General features: G+C 43.8%; 1 protein-coding gene across 1 annotated transcript in view; it reads right to left on the minus strand.

Annotated features, from left to right (window-relative positions):
* CBL (Cbl proto-oncogene) overlaps positions 1–21,709 on the minus strand; it is a 37,694-nt gene that overhangs the window by 12,157 nt on the left and 3,828 nt on the right. The window contains exons 2-9 of the mRNA XM_048328718.1: positions 18,851–19,098; positions 8,242–8,388; positions 6,831–6,987; positions 5,257–5,378; positions 4,657–4,794; positions 4,134–4,221; positions 1,337–1,468; positions 757–960 (exon numbers count right to left, since the gene is read on the minus strand). Coding sequence (XP_048184675.1) covers positions 757–960; positions 1,337–1,468; positions 4,134–4,221; positions 4,657–4,794; positions 5,257–5,378; positions 6,831–6,987; positions 8,242–8,388; positions 18,851–19,098 — 1,236 coding nt within the window. The remainder of the gene's footprint in view (positions 1–756; positions 961–1,336; positions 1,469–4,133; positions 4,222–4,656; positions 4,795–5,256; positions 5,379–6,830; positions 6,988–8,241; positions 8,389–18,850; positions 19,099–21,709) is intronic.

The raw sequence follows: 21,709 nt of genomic DNA on the forward strand, positions 1-21,709 counted from the left end.
ACACTATTTACAGGGTGGAAGATGAAGGGAAATAAGACTCTAGGTAAACCAGAAAAGATTCTTTCTGAAATGCAGCTTATTTTAGTTGATTCAGCTATTAAAATTAGCCAAATTCAAACCCAGTTCTTTATGCAGGAAAACAATGCAAGAGCAGCAATCAGATTTCGAAATGAAAAATGAAAATGAAATGAAAAAACCACGCAGGGATCCACAAAGAACACCTGTCTTGTACGCAGCTCCTGGAGGGAAGCAGCACTAAAGGCAGACTTATCACACCTTTATTAAACAAATTTATCAGCCACCATATGAAAAGATGACAGCCAAATTGAGTTCCTCAGCAGAACAGCCTGCCCTCTACCTTGTTATTCATCAGGAGCTTGGGAAGGCTGTACCTGCCTGGCTGGATCCACCACTGGGGAAAAATGGACGGATTTTTGCTGATCTGGGTGAAATCTGGCTAGGAAATCAAAACCTAACACACAGAGGAGTGTTCCAAAGCCAGGTCTTCCAGCAGGTCAGGCCAGCTGTTTCACCCCTCTAGGGATTCCTCCAAGACAACACACAAAAGATCAAAAGCTTCAAAGTGTGATCCCAAACTGACAGTGTGAAGTGAGCTCACAAAACCGGACCTAAACCTCTGTTTTCCATCTTTTCTGTTACAAGGTCTGGGGACCATCACAGGCACAAATCATTAAGAGAAAACTGCTGGAGAAAAGGCACTGCCACATTAATCAGCACCCCTTCCCGTGACCTTACTTTGGTACCAGCGAGTTCTTTCATCATGAAGAGGGAATCATCAGCTTTGTCATCGTCGTCGTCGTCATAATTGGGAGAGGGGGTTCCTTCTGCCCCTTGCCTGGACAATCCTCCTCCTCCTCTGGGATCAAACGGATCCACCACGATTGGCTCCGTGCCTTTGATCTCACAGCGGCAGAAGGGACAACCTTGGCCTTCTGATTCCTGCAGGGGCCAGAAGAGATCTGTCACAGCAGCCTTTGGGGTGCACAAATTATCACCTGCTTCATAAACAATCGGCTTTTAACCTGCTTTTTGGCAGGTAGCTTTCAGCTGAGAGGAAGACAAAGGCAAAACTGGGCTACAAATACAGAATATTTTCTCCTTGAAGTAGAAAATCAGCTTTTTAGCCAGTTCTCACAGTTTATGTCTGTTCCATATTAAGAGATCAGGCATCTAAACAGCTTCTGATGCGGTGACATTATGAGCTCAATGTTTCTGCTGCCTTCTCTCCACACCTGAACAGTTCTGAGAAGAGAATATATCTGTAAAAGAGCAGGCAGCTGCCCTCAGAGAGATAAAAGAAGAGGCCAAGGCTCACCTGCCAGGCTGTGAGACAGGAGGTGCACATCAGGTGCCCACAAGGTTCGATCTTCACGTCCTTGTCATTCTCAGCACAGATTTTACACAGTTGGAACGTGGAGCCCATCTCGCAGTACAGCTCATATTGTTCCTGAGGGAAAGACAGCATAAAATCACAGGGAGAACAGAAGTCTGCAAAGATTTCACTGTAATTCCATGTGCTAGATGCATCTGTCAAGCTCTGAAAAAAGTAGAGTTCAAATTATCCACAATTTCCAGTTAAGTGTCCCACGAAAAGCAGGGTTCAAGACATGTTGAATGGCACAAAAACATCAGTATTTGGCAGAATATTCTAAAAATAACCCCCTAAAATCTGTCTGTGCAATCTCCTCTGCCATTCCCTGTTGGGGTCCCTCCCCTGCCGTGTAGCCCTGGGAGAGGGGCCCTGAGGGCACAGACACGGGGCTTCCCTGTCCCTGCTCAGCCTCGTTCCCATTGGTTGGTTTGTGTTCCCTGCGCGGGCAGAAGGACCCTTGGTCCCGTGACTGGAGCAGTTCCTGGGCAGAGCTCCGGCCATGCGGCTGGAGAAATAAACATCTCTCTGAAACAGCTAGCAAGAATCTGTCTGTCCGTATATATGTTTCCTTTCCACGGGACTCCTGGTTTGATATATGCGTGTTGCAGGATCCCCACTGCAACAAATGGTGGAGATTTGTGAGCAGAACGATCCCCGATCCCTAACCGACTGATTTGTGTGAGTAAACCCTGGAAACTTTGGATTCCTCTTCTTGGTTTTGCTTTGCTATTCCATATCTAAACTATGGAGGAACCGTGGGAAGACTCTTGGCTCTCAGAGCCGCATATGGACATTTATCTTAAACTTAAAATGATTCTTGAACAACGATTTGTAAATTTTAGCTTGATTCAAGCTCAAAAAGAACTGAAACACTTCCTGGCATGGTTGTTTAAGAACTTTTTCTATGTTTCTTGGGATTTAATTATTACCAAGGGCTTTTGGAAAACCGTTTGGACACAGTTAATACTAGAGTCAAAATATATGCCGATGGAAGAATATTTTCGTGAATATTATTTAGTTACTGAGACTGTTGAGCAATGTCAGCTGTGTCCTGGCGAAGGGAAGCGTGGCGCAGGGACCGTGCGGCCCAGGCCACGTGCACCGAGCGCTCTGCGAGCGGCGGCGAGGCAGTTCCCGCGCGCGGGCGGAGCCACGCGAGCCGCAGTGTCGGTGGCGGAGCGGGGAGCGGCGGGACCCGGCAGGACCCGCACGGCCGCGTGCAGCGCGTGGTGGAGCGAGCCCCGTGAACGCCCGACTGAGAGGGGCGGCGCGCGGGCAGCGGCTGGCGGCGATGGCGGTGGAACGGAGCCGTGCCCAGCCGAGACGCGCGCTGGAGCAGGGCGCGGGGGAGTCGTCGCTCGGGGGCCCGGCCGAGACGTGGGTGCAGCGCCCGACATCGGCAGCGAAGCTGCGACCAGAGGAGGCAACGCACGGAGAACTGAGCGGCGTGGCCCGGCCCGGCCCGCGCAGCCCCGAACGCGACCCCGGGAAGAGCGCGCAGGCACCAGCAGCCCCGACAATTCCAACACGGGAGCGACTGAAAGAGACAGCAAAGACGCAGCGAGACAGAAAACAGCAGCCACTCGGAAAAAGGAAAAGATCATAGCAACTAAGACCTTAGGGATAGTAAAATGGTATAATGTTAAGCAAAATTATGGTTTTATAACAAGGTGTGACAACCAGCAAGACATATTCGTGCATAGAACTGCTATTAAAAAGAATAACCCTGAAAAATGCATCCCAAGCTTGGGAGATGGAGAGGTGGTGGAATTTAATATTGTACTAGGGAGAAAAGGGTTACAAGCATCGCAGGTCACTGGGCCTGATGGTGTTCCTGTAAAAGGCAGTATATATGCAAAAAATCGTAGTCATGTTAGACAGTATCTCCATTGTAAGCCCCCCCTACAGTTTCCCTTTCCTAATCCCACCTTTCCCTTTTACCCTATGTCCTATTACCCCCAGTGTATTCCCAATCCGTTTTTTCACCCATGGTTTCCCTCACAAAACCATGCTTTTGCCAATTGTTTCCCCAAAAATCCCTTTCCAATGCCGAGTGGGGGATGAAAAGGGGGAGGGAAGAAGTTAAATCCTCTCCTGCCTCAGTTTCCCCACAAAGCATGCTCAGAGAATTCTGTCTCCCTTCTGTCAGCCCTAAGATGTTCCAGAGAATCTGTTTGGACATTTAAAGACTCAGGAGGGTGGCTTGTTTTGTTTTGAAACTGTTCTTGTTATGTTTATCCAGTTGTTTTCATTCTCCTTTTATTAAAATAAAACGGGTGAGGTGTTGGGGTCCCTCCCCTGCCGTGTAGCCCTGGGAGAGGGGCCCTGAGGGCACAGACACGGGGCTTCCCTGCCCCTGCTCAGCCTCGTTCCCATTGGTTGGTTTGTGTTCCCTGCGCGGGCTGAAGGACCCCTGGTCCCGTGACTGGAACAGTTCCTGGGCAGAGCTCCGGCCATGCGGCTGGAGAAATAAACATCTCTCTGAAACAGCTATCAAGAATCTGTCTGTCCGTATATATATTTCCTTTCCACGGGACTCCTGGTTTGATATATGCGTGTTGCAGGATCCCCACTGCAACAATTCCCTATCATGAAAGATTTCTGTAGTTCCTCTAAAATACTGCAGCCTTAAAAACAAGTCTTGGGAATACCAAGTTTGGCAGAGTTGTATGAACAGCTAAGGAGGGTGGGAATTAGGGAGAAAGGCAGAGAGTTTGATGGGATGGAATATTTCACTCACCTGTGTAACTTTAATGTGGTCCTGAGGTGTGGGCTCACACAAGCCAGTCAAGTCAGGATTCTGATTCCGGCCGTCGGGAAATAAATAACTGGAAGCAGTTGGGAAAAAAATACCTCTATATGTGCATGAGCACACGTGTATACACACACACACATATATAAGGCTGCTTTTGGGGGTGGCAACGAAGAAAGAATGAAGGGGAGAAGCAAGGGGTGGGAATTCAAGGTATTCTGAATTCTAAAGTTTTGGAAGAATTTTACGATTGGACCAAAATCAAACATATTATTCTTGAAAGTATTGGTTCAAATTAAGGGCTTGACAAAACAAGGGATTTATGAGAAGGGAAACACTGCTGCACATTTATCATCTGCTACTGCCCAGCTCTCCAGTGCAAAGACAGCTGTCAGTAATTCTTGAGTGCCAAAATAGTTCAGCAATGAGTTATTCCACTGACAGCAATGGGACTATTCAAGATTTAACTGCTTTGTTGAATCAAGGTCTTAATTTTTATCAAGTTACTTACAAGCCTTCCCTGAAGCCATCAATCAGTGCTTGGAAAAGAGGTTTGTTGTGGGGGATTGTCTGGAGAATGTTCCCATCTGCAGTGACATAGCCAATGGCCCACTGACCCAGGCGGGTACAGCTCAATCGGAAAATGTAACTAAAAACACACAAAGGAAAGGAAACCTCAGTGTGGAACAGGCAGAAAAAATTAAATGACATGTAGGCAGCCTTTGTCTGGCCATATCAAGACGGCAAATAAAAATTAGTAGGAATGACTTGATGATTTGTACCAGCTTTCCTCAACTGATCCCAGGCAGTTCAAAGGGAAACTTTGCAATACCATACAAAACGAGAAAAGAATCCAAGCACTGGCCTCCAGGTGAAATGAAACCCAGAATCCAGAGCAAGAGAAGTTAATATCCTTAAAATCATTTGTTCCAAATTAACTTTCAACAAGCCAACAACAAACGGACTACAGGAGGTTTTCATGTTTAAAAGCAGCCCAGAAGTAATCACATAACCTCCAGAAAGGACCACAGAGAATCTGTCAGCCCTGCTGCGATCAGTGGCGTCAGGAAGAACCTCCCAGCAGGGCCCTGCTGGCTGAGCTCTCTCTCACCTGCCAGGTTTGTGAATGAATTTCTGCAGCCGGGCCTTCACCTCGTCATAGGTGAGGAATGCCATATACCCAGGGTGAGTCACTGCCAGGCTGTTCCAGTTCCTCAGCAAAGATGACCAGGGCTGCAGCAGCAACAAAGAAACAAATTAACCACACACTTCTGAAAAGGGTCAATATTCCTGAATCAAAGGGTTCTTCAGTTAGAGAAACATTTTCTATTCCATCACAAATCCAGTAGAGAGACCAAAACACTCATTCCCATGCAGCATTTGGCATTTGAGTTCGTCACTTGCTGGGGATAAAACCATCACCTAAGACAGACCTTAATCAAAACTCCTTTAATAAATACTAAAGGAGAAGTCACTGAGGTCACAGCTCAAGAATAGCCATCAATTGTGCTGCTTCTGCAGAGAAAATGACTCATTCCCCAGACAGGGATGAAGGCAGGAGTTTAATGAGATTATGCACAGGCCCAGGAACCATGACTGGTCTGCTCTCCAACACCGACTTCCTGCACAGCCTCGGGACAGTGACCTCCCCTGTGTGTCTCAGTTTCACTGTCAGTAACTTGTGACTATTCCTCATCAACCCAACCTCACCAGGGTGTGGCAAGGCTGATCTCAGACCTGAATAAAGAAACCAGCACATACATCTCAAATATTCTTTCAAATGATGCCCCAAAAGTCGTAACAATCGTTTGAAAGCTCTCGACCCTGAGAAGGGCTTGGGTGTCTAAATCTCACCTGATTTTTCCAAGTTTTTTAACTTGTCTACAAAAAAATACCAGCACTCCCTAAGAACTCTGCTTCCCCTGGAATCTGCAGTAGCTCTTGACTTGTTCTTTATGTATGACAGCTGGAAAAAGTGCTGAATGAGATCAGCTACATTGCAACACCAAACATGGGAATTCTTCATCTAGATGTATCTTAATTACAACCCACCCTATCACATGGGAAAAGGCAAGTCAGAGCCAAAGAAGTAAGTGATTGTTCTTGTAAATACCCAATTGTACCATCAGAAGCTGTGTTTTTGAATTTAGCAGTACTAGAGACTGTGGGGAAGAATTTTACCTACTATTAATATCACTTCAGTGATACAGAGATTTCTCACACACACAGACACGACCACAACATCCTGGCTGGGTCAGTTCAAAAGATAGAAAGCCCAAATTCTCATGCTTGAGCTCCATCCTGAACAACCCCCATGGAAAATAAATCTGACAATAAAGAAAGGGACAAGAGAGGACAGAGTGATAAACTAAGCTTCGCATTTCCTGGCTTGCAGAAGCTGTGTCAGAACTTCAGTCTCAAAGTGACCTTTGAAAGGGAAAACCTGATTCACGGCAGGATGCTGAATGTGCCTGGGAGTTGCAGTGTATATTTAGGGAATCTTTTATCCTACAGCCAGAAATATTACCTGCTTTTACTGCAATGTGGGGTCTGTTTAAGGGGTGGAGGGCAAGACAATCAAATCCCATACAGTATAAATAATGTGTGTAAAATATTGGCCTGGAAAAAAGAGTTTAACCTGAAGCACTGAGACACCTTAAGTGATTCCCCTTCCTCAATTCTTACCTGGAAGAGCCGTGTGAAGATGTCAAACTCAAATACTGAAATGTAGTCATTGCACGTCAGGTCGATGGTTGACTTCAGGGCCATGGCCTCCAGCCCTGAGCTGATGGGATGCACCTCATGCAGGGCCTGGCGGAAGCTTTTCCAAGGAACAATGGTCCTGGGGAAAACCAGGGAATGGGATATGGCTGAGGACCCCCACCATGTGCACACCTACACATTGTTTTTGTGAGTATCCATGTTGTGATGACAGAACAGAGAAAAACCAAAAACACCCACGAGAGATTTATTCATGTTACACAAACACAGATTTCTTGGGACAGCAGGAAATCAGCAGACAAATGAACTTAAGACAATCTTCTCTGTACATGCAAAAATTTGGATTTAGAAATCCCCCTCTGCTTTCTCCTTTCCCTCTTTCTGCAGTCCTATCACAGCATCACCTGATAATAATTTCATGATGTTGCAGCTGGTGGAGGAGTTAAATCTAGATGGTTAAAAAAAAAAAGCTGCAAACAACTGTCTAAAGAAGGATTAACTGGAGAAGGAAGATAATCAGAAGCCAAAACACAAGCTCCTGTTTAAAGGAATATTTCCTTCTTTTAATATATCAAGTGGAATAGAAGCATAGAAAGAAAATGCCTCACTTCAGACAACTGTGCTATTCATGAGTAAATATATTACAGCTTTTTGTTCTGACAGCTACTAATTAAACTCTTTAGGTGAAGTACCTCAGTTCCCTCAGTTTGAAAGCAGTACCCAATCCATTAACTTTAATCCCCAAACACTGCTGTGAACACCTCCATGGCTCATTTAGTCAGAGTTTCATTAGATAGAGAAATTAAACCTGACATTTCAGCAGTCTGCACACAAAGATTGTTGCATTTCCCTTTCCCCCTCACTCTTAGCAAAGCCATTTTGAAAACAGAAATTCAAAGAAGAGAGGTGAGTAAATGATTGGAAAGACTAATTGGAGGGAAGATGAAAAGAATATAATAGAATGGCTTAGCTAAAGAACAACCCATGTTGGGGGCATGGTAACATTTAGAAGAAGAAAGGATTATTTTGCATAGCTTGTAGAGCTTACTTACAAGTTAAAGAATTAAATCAAGGAGAGGAAAATTAAAGCTGAATAATCAAGGGAAACACTGTGACAATACAAGAGTCTCCTGGGGAAAGTGGGGAAAGACTCACCACTTGACACATTTAAAACCATACAGGACAAAAACTGGGAAATTTGAAGTATGAATAATTCCTTACCTCACCCCAGAGAAGGACAAATGACCAGTAGGTCTCTTCCATCATTTATTTTAACCTGACCGAGCCCTTTGTGGATGGCCAAACAGACTTCTTAAAAAACACTGCATGCAATTTGCTCCCACACTTCTATTTTTAAGATGAGTTAGGAACTTACTTTTCACCAAAAGCCTTTCTCCAAAATTCTGCAGCATCTGCCTTGGTGATTCGGAACGTGTCTCCCTGGAAGAGGCCACTGGGGAAAATGCCTTTGAGTTCTGCTAGCATGTGGCTGAATATCAGGGACAGCTTGGTCAGGTTCCTCCTGCAAAGGACCATAAAAACAATTGTTTTTCAGAAAAAAATAGAGTTTATCACTCTGAACAAAGCAGAACCAGTGGTTATTGCAATTTAAGAATGATCCCAGCATGCAAAACTCTTATTTGGGGCTCTCTTTCAAGTGTTTCCCCAGCATTCAGAACATCCAAAACACGGGAATTACCAGCAAGGCCTGTGTTTGTCAAGACATTTTCCACAATGACAAACTCCGTACAGTCTCTTTAAGGTGGGCAGGCTATTTCCAAGGCAAAAATCCTCCCGTGGAAAAACACATTCACAGAAACTGCAAAACCAATATTCAGACCTCACCTATTGAGTATTGAAGACAAAACCTCATCAGCCCTCTTTGGTCTTGGGTCTGAAAATTCCTTTTGAGAGCACATAAAACTACTACTGCGCCCCAGACAATGGAAGCTGAATGTCTTCCCAGGTCTCCAGAGGCTCCCAACACAATAGGTTTGCTCAGGGAATGTCTAACTGATAATAACAGGCCCAAGCTCCCAAGGGAATGCAAAAACACCTGCAGGTTTTACCTAAAATGGTAATAACTTCCACACAAAAGCTTCATGGTCAGGGCTCTCAAACATTTTGTGTTTAATGATCCAATTTGAATTACAGCTGGTACCCCAAGTCCCTTCTCTGCCTGATGACACTCAGGTATCAGGAGTGCTCTATCCTTCAGCACATGCCCTTTTTTAAGCTGGAGCAGGAAAGCTGCAGAAGAGAATAGATATTCTCTGCTATTCTGTTCACCAGAGGCACTTCTTTCTCTCACTCCTTTATCCAAATAAAGGATGCCTCTCTTCTCCTCCACTCCATCGCTAGGAAAACTTCCTGAAGAGACAGGGCTATTTCTAGGCCAGAGGGTTTTTTCACCCCCACATCACATGCTTGAAGGTAAAAGAAGGAACTGGCATCATGTGGGAAAGAACAACTTGTGAGCTCTGCCCAACACAGCAGAGCTGATCAGAAAACTGCATCCACCACCCAGGCATTGCACAGGCTCACTTATGGCACTGATTATTTAAACACTGAACCACAGAGAGGGAGCACAGAACATCCCCAGTCACGTCGTATTTTCTCATTTTCCCATCTTTCTCCCTGAGTTTGCTGCTGTTGCAGAAGACACCTGTTTTTGGCAGCAAACTCTGCTCCCCCAGGCTCCAGCCTTTCACCAATTTTGGTTCCTATTCACTTCATCTTTGATGTTTTTCCAGATACCACTTGCTCCAGACATGCTATTGCTGCTTGAAGGACTTATCCTGCTAATGTGCCTGATTGCAGAACTGACCTCCAGCCTTTCAGCAAAAATTCCCTGGACATTTGGGACATTTTTCCACATTTTCACAGAGTCTAAACTCAACTGGAAGTGACCCTGTTGTTTGACATATATTCCTGTATTTACTCAGCCCCACACGAGCCCTTTCTCCACACTCTGACACGGTCTGGGTAGATGAGAAGGGCCCAAAACTCTACATCTTCTCTGACAGCAGTTCTCTCTTACCCTTCTTTATTCAGCTACATTTTGATTTGTGTGCAGCAGTGAAAGCTGCTCAAAGTGTTTATGGAAGGCACCAGCTACACAAAGAATTCTGGTTTTTGTCATTTCATACATGTCCGACCACAGCAGGTGCTTGGGATTAACACAAGGAAAAGCCCCCAGCTGCTCTTCCACGAGCTGTCCCATTCCCCAGCTGTCTCTGGCTGTGCTACACACTCAAAGTGGGTATTTTAAAGCAGTTCTGCAGTTTGCTTTGTGCATCTCCCCACCCTGGTGGCACGTTAAGTAATCCAAAGCTGCGTACTTCTCTTTGCATTTACCAGGGGAAGGCTCCGATTCTGAGCTCGTGGTCCAGGGAAGATGATTAAACTGTAAATTCACACCCAGCTCCCTCCCTCATGGACATTCCCACTGTGTCCCTGCAATGCCTTTGGCTCACAAGCACTGGAAAATTGCGAATCAGAGGTGTGAGCTGTGGACTTCTGAAAGTCCTCACTCCCATAAAGTGACAAAAAAAGAGGACAGTTTGTGTTAGCGCAAGAAGAAAAAGCAAACACCATGCTGTTATCAATCATTTAATCCATCTACAATCCGAGCAAAATAAACGGTAATTTTTTAACCGAGTTCATAAAAATGGAGGCTTTAATGAACCTGCTAATGATTTTGTACTCTCCTATTGCTGCCCAGCGCAATGTGGGGAAGTTTGGGTATGACAGACAAGCCTTTGGTGCATTTCTGACCCTGAACAAGTGCATGGTTTAAATAAAACACTGCAAGAAGCCAGGGAATATTCCTGTGTCCAGTTGTTTATCTCTTCTGCCCAAGAGCCTTCTGCCTCAGCTGAGCTCCAGGAAGTGCTTGCACTCAGCTGAGCACATCAGTTAATGAGAGAAGTAAGAACTTCCTCAGGCTTAAGGATGGATAAACAAATAGTTTTACACACACACATTGAAGGACTCCGTTTCCAAAAACATTTCTGAGAGCTGAACATTTTAAATTCTCAAGATTATCATATTTTTGAATAAATATTCAGCTATATTGTAGGTAAACAACAGGAAAAACCACAGGAAGTGAACATAAAGAGCAGCAAATTGCAAATTAGTTTGTGTTAGTGGCTTTTACATACAGCAAATAGTTACCAATCCTATGCTAAAAGGGTTTAAATTTTAATGTAAAACAATTTACATGTTTGTAAATTTATACAGACCAAACAAACATTTGCAATTCTACAGAATATTTTTATTGGTGTATCAAAGTTTACTGGTGATTGTATTTTTAGTAACATCAGAACTGTTCTTATGGCCATTGCTTCAACTAAACAGATGTGAACGTACTCCCAGAAAAAGGCTCATATATTCAAAGAATATTTAAGTGTCTTAGATGAGAGATTCCCAAACAGTTTTGGCCACAGACCTCCAGCAATGTCCCAAGATGGCCCTCTTTCAAAATTTTAGCTACACACAGTAATCCACACAAAACTGTCACCAAGGGCGGCACCAGAGGTTGCCAAGCCCAGTTTGGGAAGCACCGACTGCAGCACCCAAACCCTGCTGCTGGGGAATTTAAACACCTGTCACCCCAGCACTGCTGAAAACGTTACCCAGGGACCACAGGCCACATCAGTGAGCTCTCCCCGGTGTGTGCAGCCAGCTGGAGGCAACACCTGTGCCAGCTTCAAAGCACCAGAGCCTGTTTCTGTTCCGTGGTTACAGCCAGAGACAGCAACAGCCACAGCCGAGGTGGGATTTCACATCCCTGAGCGCTTTCACACGTACGCGCAAAGCTTTCAGTTTATTACGGTCAGAAATAATGAATCAACAAGTGAAAATGTAAAAAGCCCGATATTTTTCCACTGTATACAGTAACCGAGTGTTTCACTCGCGAGGAACACCTGCGGCTGGAGCATGGAGGCATCAGTCCCTGTGCACACAGAGTGAGCTGAGAATTGTTCCCGTAACAAGGCAGCAGCAGCTCCAGAGCCTGCTCAGCTGCAGTCCCTGCTGCCAAACCCTGCTGCCTCCACACTCACCGGGCTCTAAAGACACAACTGCTTTGGGGAACAAAACCAGCATGAAGCAAGAGCTTTTCCTCAGTTACCCCGTGCCCCGCTGGCTCTCCAAGCCCACAGACGGGTCCCCCCCTCCTTCCTGCTCCGAGCCCCTCCGCTGCGGTTCTGCTCCTTCCTTCCTGCCTCAGGATGGGTTTGCTCCACACATCTGTGTGGAATTCAAGGGGCCGAGGAGGCCCCTCCATGTGCAGCCCCCCATGGCCAGCTCCAGCTGGGGGTTCTGGTGCTGTTGTCTCTCCCCCCAGACCCTCAGCAGATTTTTCTTCCCCAGTTTCCTGGAGAAAAGCGTTTTTCCACCGTATGGGCTCCGTCTTGGAAAGCCATTAAGGGCAGAGGATGGTTTAATCAGGGATGTCTCTCTCAGCCACGCTGACACAATTAGTTAAATTAATGTGCTTTGTGACTAAATGCCTTTTCCCCTCAAGGCAATGTTAACGTGGCTGGTTTCTGCCACTGCCAGCTACAGTTTTTTCATTTTCTTCCAGTATTTCTCACCTCCTTCAGAGCTACCCAGCTGACACAGTGTAATTTAGTTCCTCACACGTAGCAAGGATCAGCTCGCCAGGCTGATTTAGTCACAATATTGTGCTCACATGCCGTAATTTGACGTGCACATACTGTCGTGTCTGCAAAGCTCCTTCTGCTTTGCAGGCATGCTACAAACACAGAGGAACTATGAGCTGGAGCACAAGAAAGCAACCTCAAAATGCTTCACTTCTCTGTAATTATTGTCCTCGTTTCTTATTCTTACACTCTTTACCACCAGATTCTGTTTAGGGGACAAGGTGAGCATCCACTGGAGTTAAGTGCAAGCTTCACTACTTAAAATAAACCAAACCACAAACCCACAGGTTTTTTCCTATAACTACATCTTACGATTTTATACTTGGAGAGCTAAAAAAAATTAATTAAAAAAAAAAAAAAACACAAAAACCAAACAGCTCTTTTAACGACTTTAACAAGTGAAATGCACCTTTCAGAAACCACAGAGATGTGAGAGGTTCTCATGTCACAGAGGCTTTCAGATGCACCAGGCAGGAGCAGTTTGATTTCAGCAGAGAGTTTGATGTGCCTGGCTTCCAAAAGAACTCTATCTTCCATTGTGCTCTCAGCCCAGCCAGGAGTTTTCTGTGCGTTCACGTTCACAGAAGCAGTGAGTGGAAATGCTCGAGCTGATCCCAAGCTGTCTTTTGTAACCCTGAGACAGCTCGGGCGTCCTCTCCACGCAGAGATCGGGGTTAAAAATAGAAACAGCGGAACTACTTTCAACAAAACTTGCAACACAGGAAGTGAATGAAATTCCTCTTAACTATTGCTGGCTCAACAGAAGGCACCTTACAGAGTCAGGCTGGGCTGTAGCTCTCTAACATTGACAGATTTCCTCAGGACAGCTAAAAGAACAACCTAATATTAAATATTTGCTGGTTCTGTAGAATTTTTCACCCTCAGCTCGTTCTTTTTCAGTGCTTTAGGTATTATGGGACAGTTTCCTTACACTGCTGAATCCTGGCACTTTTCAGCTCACATAAATATATTTAAACACCTTGAGTTCTGTGAGCAGAGCCTGCCCATCACTTCAAAGTGCCACACAAAACACCCTGCAGGCCACAAACCACCCAAAACCTTTATATTCTCCTATCAGTATGCAAATGGCTGTGACTGATGTGAAGAAGAAAGGACATCAAGCCACTGTGCTGACCACAAGAACCAAACCTACTGACTTTTTTAAAGGATCTGGACTTATTATTTTAGGCACAAATGCTGGTGCTACATTTTTTTTTTCCACTGTTACGAAGCTAAAAATCCATTTTTAAAATTTATATTTTAGAGAAAAAGCTTTAAAGAGAAGAATACATTTGATATGATTAATGGTCTTTAAAGAGCTCAACATATACTCAGAGGACTGACAAGGTAAAGGATAAAACTCTCACTTAGGTAACAGATTAATTTACTTTACCAGATTCAAGGGGATTACACAGCAAACTCACTGCTCAGGACACTTCTCATTAAACCTAATTTTGGGCTCTCTGCACTGGAATCCAAATTCGTATTTCAGCGGCTATTTGCCATAGTTAAAGAGAAGAACAGAGCACAAAAGCCCTGCTTCTACACCAAGGAAGACTCCGTATTTCATGATTAATCTTCAGCCACCTCAAAATTCTCTTGGATACCAAGTGGCAATGACAAGGAACCGGGGCAGGTTCAGAATAGATATTAAGAAGTTCTTTATTCTAAGGGTGGGCAGGCCCTGGCACAGGGTGCCCAGAGAAGTTGTGGCTGCCCCTGGATCCTTGGAAGTGCCCAAGGCCAGGCTGGAGCACCCTGGAACAGTGGAAGGTGTCCCTGCCCATGGCAGGGGGTGGGATGGGATAAAATCCTACCCCAGAAATCCCAAATGTGGCATTCCAGCCCTGAACACACCAGCCAAGCACCCAAGAGACATGATAGAGTTGCCAAGTAGCAGCAGCAGCACATTTTTGCCAGCATGGAGAAATCCATCACATTTTCAATGATAATTACTACAAACGAACCAACGTGCTTGTAATTCCACCCACAACAGAAAGTCCACAGCCTCCCATAAAACTCTACAATTTTATAGGCTCTGAGAGGAAAGAATAAAAATCTTCCTTCCTTATTACGCAATCATCTGAAATCTTACATTTGTCCACAAACTGATTTTCAAGACAGTGGTCCAATTTTAGACAGAAAGAAAACTATAATGAATGCAAGCTTAAGCCAATTATGCTAAGTGTTACTTAAGTTCCAAAACTATCACCTAAACTGCAATTTAAAACCAAATTAAAAAGAAATAATTCACATTCCTTCCCTCCAACAACATTTACATGATAATGAATTTCTTCTTGGGTAATAAGTAGTTAGTTAGTGTTCATATGCTGGAGCCTGGCAAGGAAACCTTTCTTGTGGGCAGCTTTGGAGCCTGTTCTTTTCTTTAAGATGCTCTAATTTAAATGCAGATGTAGACTTCACACTAGTGGGTTTTGTTTAAAAAAAAAAAGGAAAAAAAGTGCTGCTGTATTAGAAGGAAGTGACAGAAAGAGGACTCACATGCACCATTTGAGTTCCACATTTTGCACTATCTCGTTTTCACTGGGCAGGAATGCGTGCAAGAGGTCTCAAAGATGACATTAGAGCACCAACCCCCCCTCCCCCAGAGGGTTTTCTGGTTCAGGGCTTAGCACAAGTGTTTTCCAACTTTTTCCTCTTTAAATTCCAACATTTTTCTTTTTTTTTTTTTTTTCTTTTTTTTTTCTTCTCTAAGTAATTCTTCATGCACTTCCTTCCCCTTTAGAGATATGCATGGTCATTTCCAGGAGACATTAAACACTGGTAGCTTTTTCCTGTGTAAATTAGTGAGTCTTAACATTGGAGCTGGAGAAGAATATGAAATCCTGCTGAGCCAGCATCCCCTAAGCCGTTGTCAGAAGAACAATTAAACATGGACCAGCTTCCCAAAGCTTTTTTTCACCTCCATGCTAGATGGAAAAAGTTTATTATATTCTCTGCCTAACCCCATTTTCTCTATAGATATATTTATTTTGTTAACTGGGCTTGTTAACAGTTTGTTTCCCACAGCTGAACTAGAAAAATAACTTGTGCTATTCCTTAAACATCCAGTCCACATCCTGAGTAATTATTTCTGCTCACTCACCCTGCAGCTTCCACAGCTGTGTTCTAATGTGGAAACATTTGCAGTGCTCTGATTTTATTTAGAAAATAACCTCTCTGAATTTTCCTTCTGGTTTAACATAATTAGTAAATTTGATTCTTTGGTGAAAAATGGACTCTTCAGCCTAATTAATCTTTTCCCAAGAAACACACAATTCCTCTACCTGTCTCCTGATCAACAAGCTATTTTTCACTCCTGTCATGTCAAGTGTAATCTATTTACACAACTGCAAAACCACTGCTGCAATAAGTAATTGATGTAGTGTGGAAGGCTGACAAATTGCAGCTCCTCTGTGAAAGCAAGAGAGCTGAGAAGTAAAAGCTTTCTGCAATGGAAACAGAAAAAAAAATAGTCCAGCAAAACCACTGAGCCTCTAAATGAAACTGAAATCAAGATCTGAGGCAGGTTCAGCATGTTCAGAGCAAGAATGGCACTGTCAAGCAATGGAACCATCACACTGCAGGGGAAAAAATACGTTTATTTAATATTTTTTTTTGTTATCACTGGTTAAAAAAAAAGCCTCAAGAAGTTCACAATAGAGAAGTCACGTATTTGCCTCTGGATCTATAAAGAAAGGGAAGCAGCAGCTCTGAATGGGCTCAGCCTCAAAAATTCCTGTTAATTACCTCACACAACCAAGCAATTATCGCATGATTTGCCTTTACCTTATTACAAGCATACAACAAAATATCCAAAATTATTAACTCTAGAAACACTCTTTAATTTCAAGCCTGCAGATGTTACTTTTAGCTATCAAAGCTCAGAGGAGCAGCACAGCATCTCCACTAAAAACCCACAGCTACTCACAAGTCACCAAGTTGCATCTGATCCACTCCCTAAAATTCAGTTTTAAACGGCAACCAGAAGTTACTGCTCGTACCTATCAGTCAGGAAGTGCACACAGAGCTTTAAAAGCACCCTCAGCAGCATGAATTTTTAAACAGACATGGAAGTGAGCTAAAGCAGAATTTAAATAGCATCTTGAAAGCTCTCCTAATAAAACAAGTGAGGTCTCCTCACAAAAATCACAGCGTGAGTTTAGGCAGGAAAGGAGCAAGCATGGTTAATTTATATATTTATAGTCTGAACCACTGTACACCAAAACCACAGAGCTACAGGGACCTCCCAAATGCCTGAGAGGAAATACTCAAAGAGCAAGTTGGAAATAATACGAGTAGAAGGGTGATGCTCAAGTGATCAGGGCAGTTCTGATCCTGCTTCAGTCATTTTTCATGACTGGTCTGTAGGAGCAAACACCTGCACAGCTTGCACACTGCTCACACAAATGTCAAAATAGTGCATTTTGCTCTACACCAGCAGCCATTTGGGGGAGAAAATAAGGTGATACACAACAGGAAGCAAAATGAATGTGAAATCTGGAAGAAAGGAGGAAAAAAGCTTCAAGAAATACAGGGGGAAAAGTCAGCAAAAGATTCAAAACAACACATTTATGGAACTTTTAAAGTCCTGTTCTCAAAACACTGCAGACTAATGGCGACAAACCTGCATGAGATCAAGGGCAAACTAGATTTTTCATATATGTATATATACATATATACAATGCCATGAGTACATTCCCTGTGAATACCAGATTTGCTTTACTGACCATCTTCCAGAAAGCTTCTCCCACGCTTGGAGTATTTGAATTTATTAATTCTTACTAAAAAAAAATTAGTCTTTTTCTTCAACTCCTAACAAGTGAGAAAATTTCAGTTTCTTCATCTTAGATTAGTATATATATTTTATATTTATAGGTGCATTTTTAGCAAAAACTCATTTAATTTAATTAACAAATAGCACTTAAGTGATTTGGTTCCAAGAGCTCCCATAAGTGTGGAATCTGGCAGTGGCAGTGCAGCATTTAACAGAATCCCCCAAAACCCAAAAGCCCCATTCTTTGTGTAGATATCTCTTGGACTGGTACACAAATCACATGCACTGACTGCTCTGATCTTGTCCTTTTTTGTGACAAATTAAAGAATTGAGGAAGTTCCCAAGCTCAGCACCAGGAAAAGGCTCTCTGGTGTTACCCCTTTAGGACCAAACAGTCCCTGCTGCTTCCTGGGCTGCTCCTAGAGCAGAGGAAGATGCCATCAGAGTGGCCAGGATGTGATGCTGTTTTAATGCCTGTGTTTAACACAAGTCTCACCACAGTTCCTTCCCTGCTAAGCTGTTTATTCATAAATGGGACAATTAGCAATTCCCCAAGGACTCCCATGCCTGCTGTGAGAACACCAGCCTCTGCTGCAGTCCTGACATTCACATCTATCAATCTGCATTTCCCCTGCTCCCTCCAGTCAATTAGCTGGATTACAAACCAATGAGGATGATTAACCCTCTGGAATGATTTCTCTTTGCTTCTCTCTGAAAAACCAAGGCACTGGAGGAGGGATTTTGGATTCATGACTGACACAGCCATCATTTACTCATCAGATATTCCAGATTTATGACAGATCACAATACACACACAGTTAACAACACTCCAGAAAGAAATTTCCATTTCTTAACTCATTCTTCAACACAGTCAGCAGCAATCCAAACAGCACCAGCAATGCCTTCTGGAGCCACTGCCACAGCCTTTGGTTGGAGCTCAGTACTATGGAATATGCTACACAGAGTTCACTATCAAACCAGAAACATGTGCCAGCACTTTTTTCCCCTCCAGTAATTCCAAGTTGTTGCCAGGGAGTTGACCACATTCTCCCCAGGGCAATTACACTCAGCCACTGGGTGGTTTTCACTTTGTTTTTTCCCCCCCCACCATTTTTTTAAAAAAAAAATTCAACATCTACTTTAAAAACCTGAAATGAGTTTAGTGTTACAAATGTATGCCTTGTATATCTCTGCCTGTTAGACCTTACACAAACTTGTAAGATTCATTTTTCCCAGAGCTTTACTCTACTCTTAAATCACCTTGTCTTCCCTTTCATAAAGCTTGGTGAGGAAACACCTTCTCAGGTACATTAAATTCATACTGTTTTGTTCAAGAGAGCCTTATATTCAGCAAGTGCAGTTTCTACCTCCATCTATCTTTTTTTTTTAAGTGCTGTTCACCTTGAAGATGTCCCTTGACCTCAGCTATGCCTTTGTACAAAATGAAAGACGAGCCGACAACTGATCTACTTTAAATACCAAGCTTCCGACGCATTTAATTCCTACAATAAACACTTAAAACCATTTCTCTGCATTACCTGGGCTGGGAGTTCTCCTCATACATCCGTTCCTTCCCTTCCTTGAAGAGGCTGATGGTCTGCTTGGTTTTTTTCATCAGGTTCTCCATGAAGACCCTGAAATACTCGTTCTCGCCCAGGGTTTCCATCTTGCCCTCGTAGCGGGACAGGATGGTGCGCAGGTGCTGGTAGGTGTCAGGCAGCAGGTCCAGGATGTAGGGAGGGCTGTTCTTCAGGGCCAGCTTGGGGTTCTGACACAGACGCACCACCTGTGGGTAATGGAGAAAACACCTTTGTGAGAACTCGAGGAGAGGAGCACGATCAGGGGTTAAACACAATTCCCTGTCGCAAACGCGACGCTCCAAAACGTTCACTCCAACAAAGCCCATTTGTTGTTCAAATTCAGATGGAATCACAGCATCCCAGAATCACTGAGGCTGGGAAAGACCTCTGAGATCAAGTCCAACTTGTGACCGATCCCCACCTTGCCAACCAGCCCAGAGCACGGAGTGCCATGTCCAGTCCTTCCTTGGACACCTCCACCGCTTCCCTGGGCAGCCCCTTCCAAAGCCTGACCACCCTTCCATGGAAAAATTCCTCCTGATGTCCAACCTGAACCTCTTCTGGTGCTGCCTGAGGTCATTTCCTCTTGTCCTGTCACTGCCTGCCTGGGAGCAGAGCCCAACCCCAGCTTACTGTAACTTTCTTTCAGGGAGTTGTAGAGTGATAAGGTCTCCCCTGAGCCTCCTTTTCTCCAGGCTATTTTCTCCAGATAGTGAGCCCAGCCACCATAAAAGAATGCAGTTTCTGGGCTGAAGTGCATGTGGACTGATGAAACTCATGGTAATAAATTTATGTGACAGGGGAGGGGAAAGGAAGCCACTTCACCATCTGCCACAGACAAATTTTTCCATTCTCTAAACTGAGGGAATAAAAGGGAGAGTTGATGGCAAAGCTGCAATTTTAAAAATTAAGTAGTGAACTTTCAGTTATAGAAAGGGCAGGAATTAGAGTTGCGAGGTCAGTTTTGGATCAAGTTTACAAGGTAAGAACCAGCAGTCCAACACTTCTACAATCTGCGATTTCCCGCAAACTTGAGTACAAAATGTAGCTACGCTTCCCTAAAGTTCTTCCCTATAATGAATATTATCTGGCTGCTTAACATCCCGAATACAAATGAGGTCTAAACTCATGACACTGCCAGGTATGAGGGAATTACAGATATCAAACAGTGCAGAGTGCAAAGCTTAAGTAAAGTGGATAAGAAAAAGCAAAAGAAAAAGCAAAAGAACAACTTAACAACCTTTTGCAGTATCTCATTTCCACAAAACCTTGTGAAACCTTCAAGAGGAATTGAGCAGTTCCCTACAGCACACACTAAAATACCTACTTCCCTTAAACATGGATGGTAAACAGAGTCATTTCTTCTGAAATGGTGCTTTAGCATTTAACTTTGCACTTTATGGCATGTGCAAAAAGCAACCTTGTGAAGTGACATCTCCAATTTTATCTGACTTACAGCAGTGCCTGTACCAAGAGCTGACTGAGAAAAGTTTGATTTCAGCCAAGAGAAAGGCACACAGTGTATCAAAACTCAAACCAGAAAAATCAGACTGCCAGTAAAAAAAAAAAAAAAATGAACACCTAAAAAAGCCTCTGCAAGAATACACGGGAAAAACAAACTACCAAAATTTTCCCTCCATTTTGAGGAGGTTGCCATGGTCTTAAGATAAAGAGATGAACAGGCAGACAGCTGACTTAGTCAATTGATGCTGATGCCTCAACTGCTGCTTCCTTGGAGCCTGTGAACATTGTACAATGAACCATATCAACAAATTAAGTCAACACATTTGTCCCCTGAAAAAAAAAAAATAGTTTCACTATGAGCATGAATAGGTTCTAAATACGCTCCTCTGACCCAGCTGAGCTGTGCTCTGGGCAGCAAAACCTTTTCTTCAGCAGAAATTGTTTATTATACAGTGGGTTTAAAACCTTAACAAACACTGTCAGCTCCGAGGAGAAAGCCACATTGAGCAAGCAGAGTCTGCACTGCCCTCAGCCAGCTGGAAATAGAGAACCATTTGGCTGTTACCCTTTGAAAATACCCAGCTCTGGGAGCAGCAGACCTGCTGCATTTCAGACTTTGGTATCAATTAGAACAATCTCCCCACAGCAGCAGAGAGTTCTGCAAACTGCTCATTCTCAGAGCCCCTGTAAAATGCCTCCCAAGAAGTGACTTGTAGATGCCTCAAACAGTCAAGGGAAAGGTCAAAGCTGCTGGTATTTTATTATCAAATCAGCTTCTTTATTTACCAAGCAGACCAAAATTAGCTAAGATAAGCAGTTAAACAACACTGCATAATTAGGAACTGCTGCCTCCTGAGCAAACTTGGTGGTTTCATAACACAGCAGCAACAAAAGCAGGGGCATTTTCCTTGTTTCTCTACGTGTGCACTTGCAGCATCATGACAACATCCAAAGGAATGTTCCCAGCCCTGGGAACAGCTGCCCCTCAGCAGCCTTCCACAGGGACCAGCAACGTGGAAGGAAATCGAGCAAAAAGCAGCAAATTATTTTTTGTTTAGGTGTGATGGCAACGAACAGAAGCAATCCATGGTTTTAAATTATCATCTAAAAGTTTGCATGGCTTATGCTTTGTTGTTTCAGGAACAAACCTTTTAGGGAGAAATTTCTGGGTTTTTAGGCACACCAATAAAGTTTAGCGTGAAGAGACGTGGGCCTGTGAAGAACCCAAAAATTGACTTCACCCATTTCCATTTTCCAAACGCAAGAGGAGAAAGTAATCAAAAACAAGTTTCCCCAACTCAGTTTTGAGGAAAGAATCTGTTACCTACTCATTCTAGGAAAAACAATCTCATC

This window comes from Corvus hawaiiensis, chromosome 25 (genome assembly GCF_020740725.1).
Source record: "Corvus hawaiiensis isolate bCorHaw1 chromosome 25, bCorHaw1.pri.cur, whole genome shotgun sequence".
Taxonomy (NCBI): Eukaryota; Metazoa; Chordata; class Aves; order Passeriformes; family Corvidae; genus Corvus; species Corvus hawaiiensis.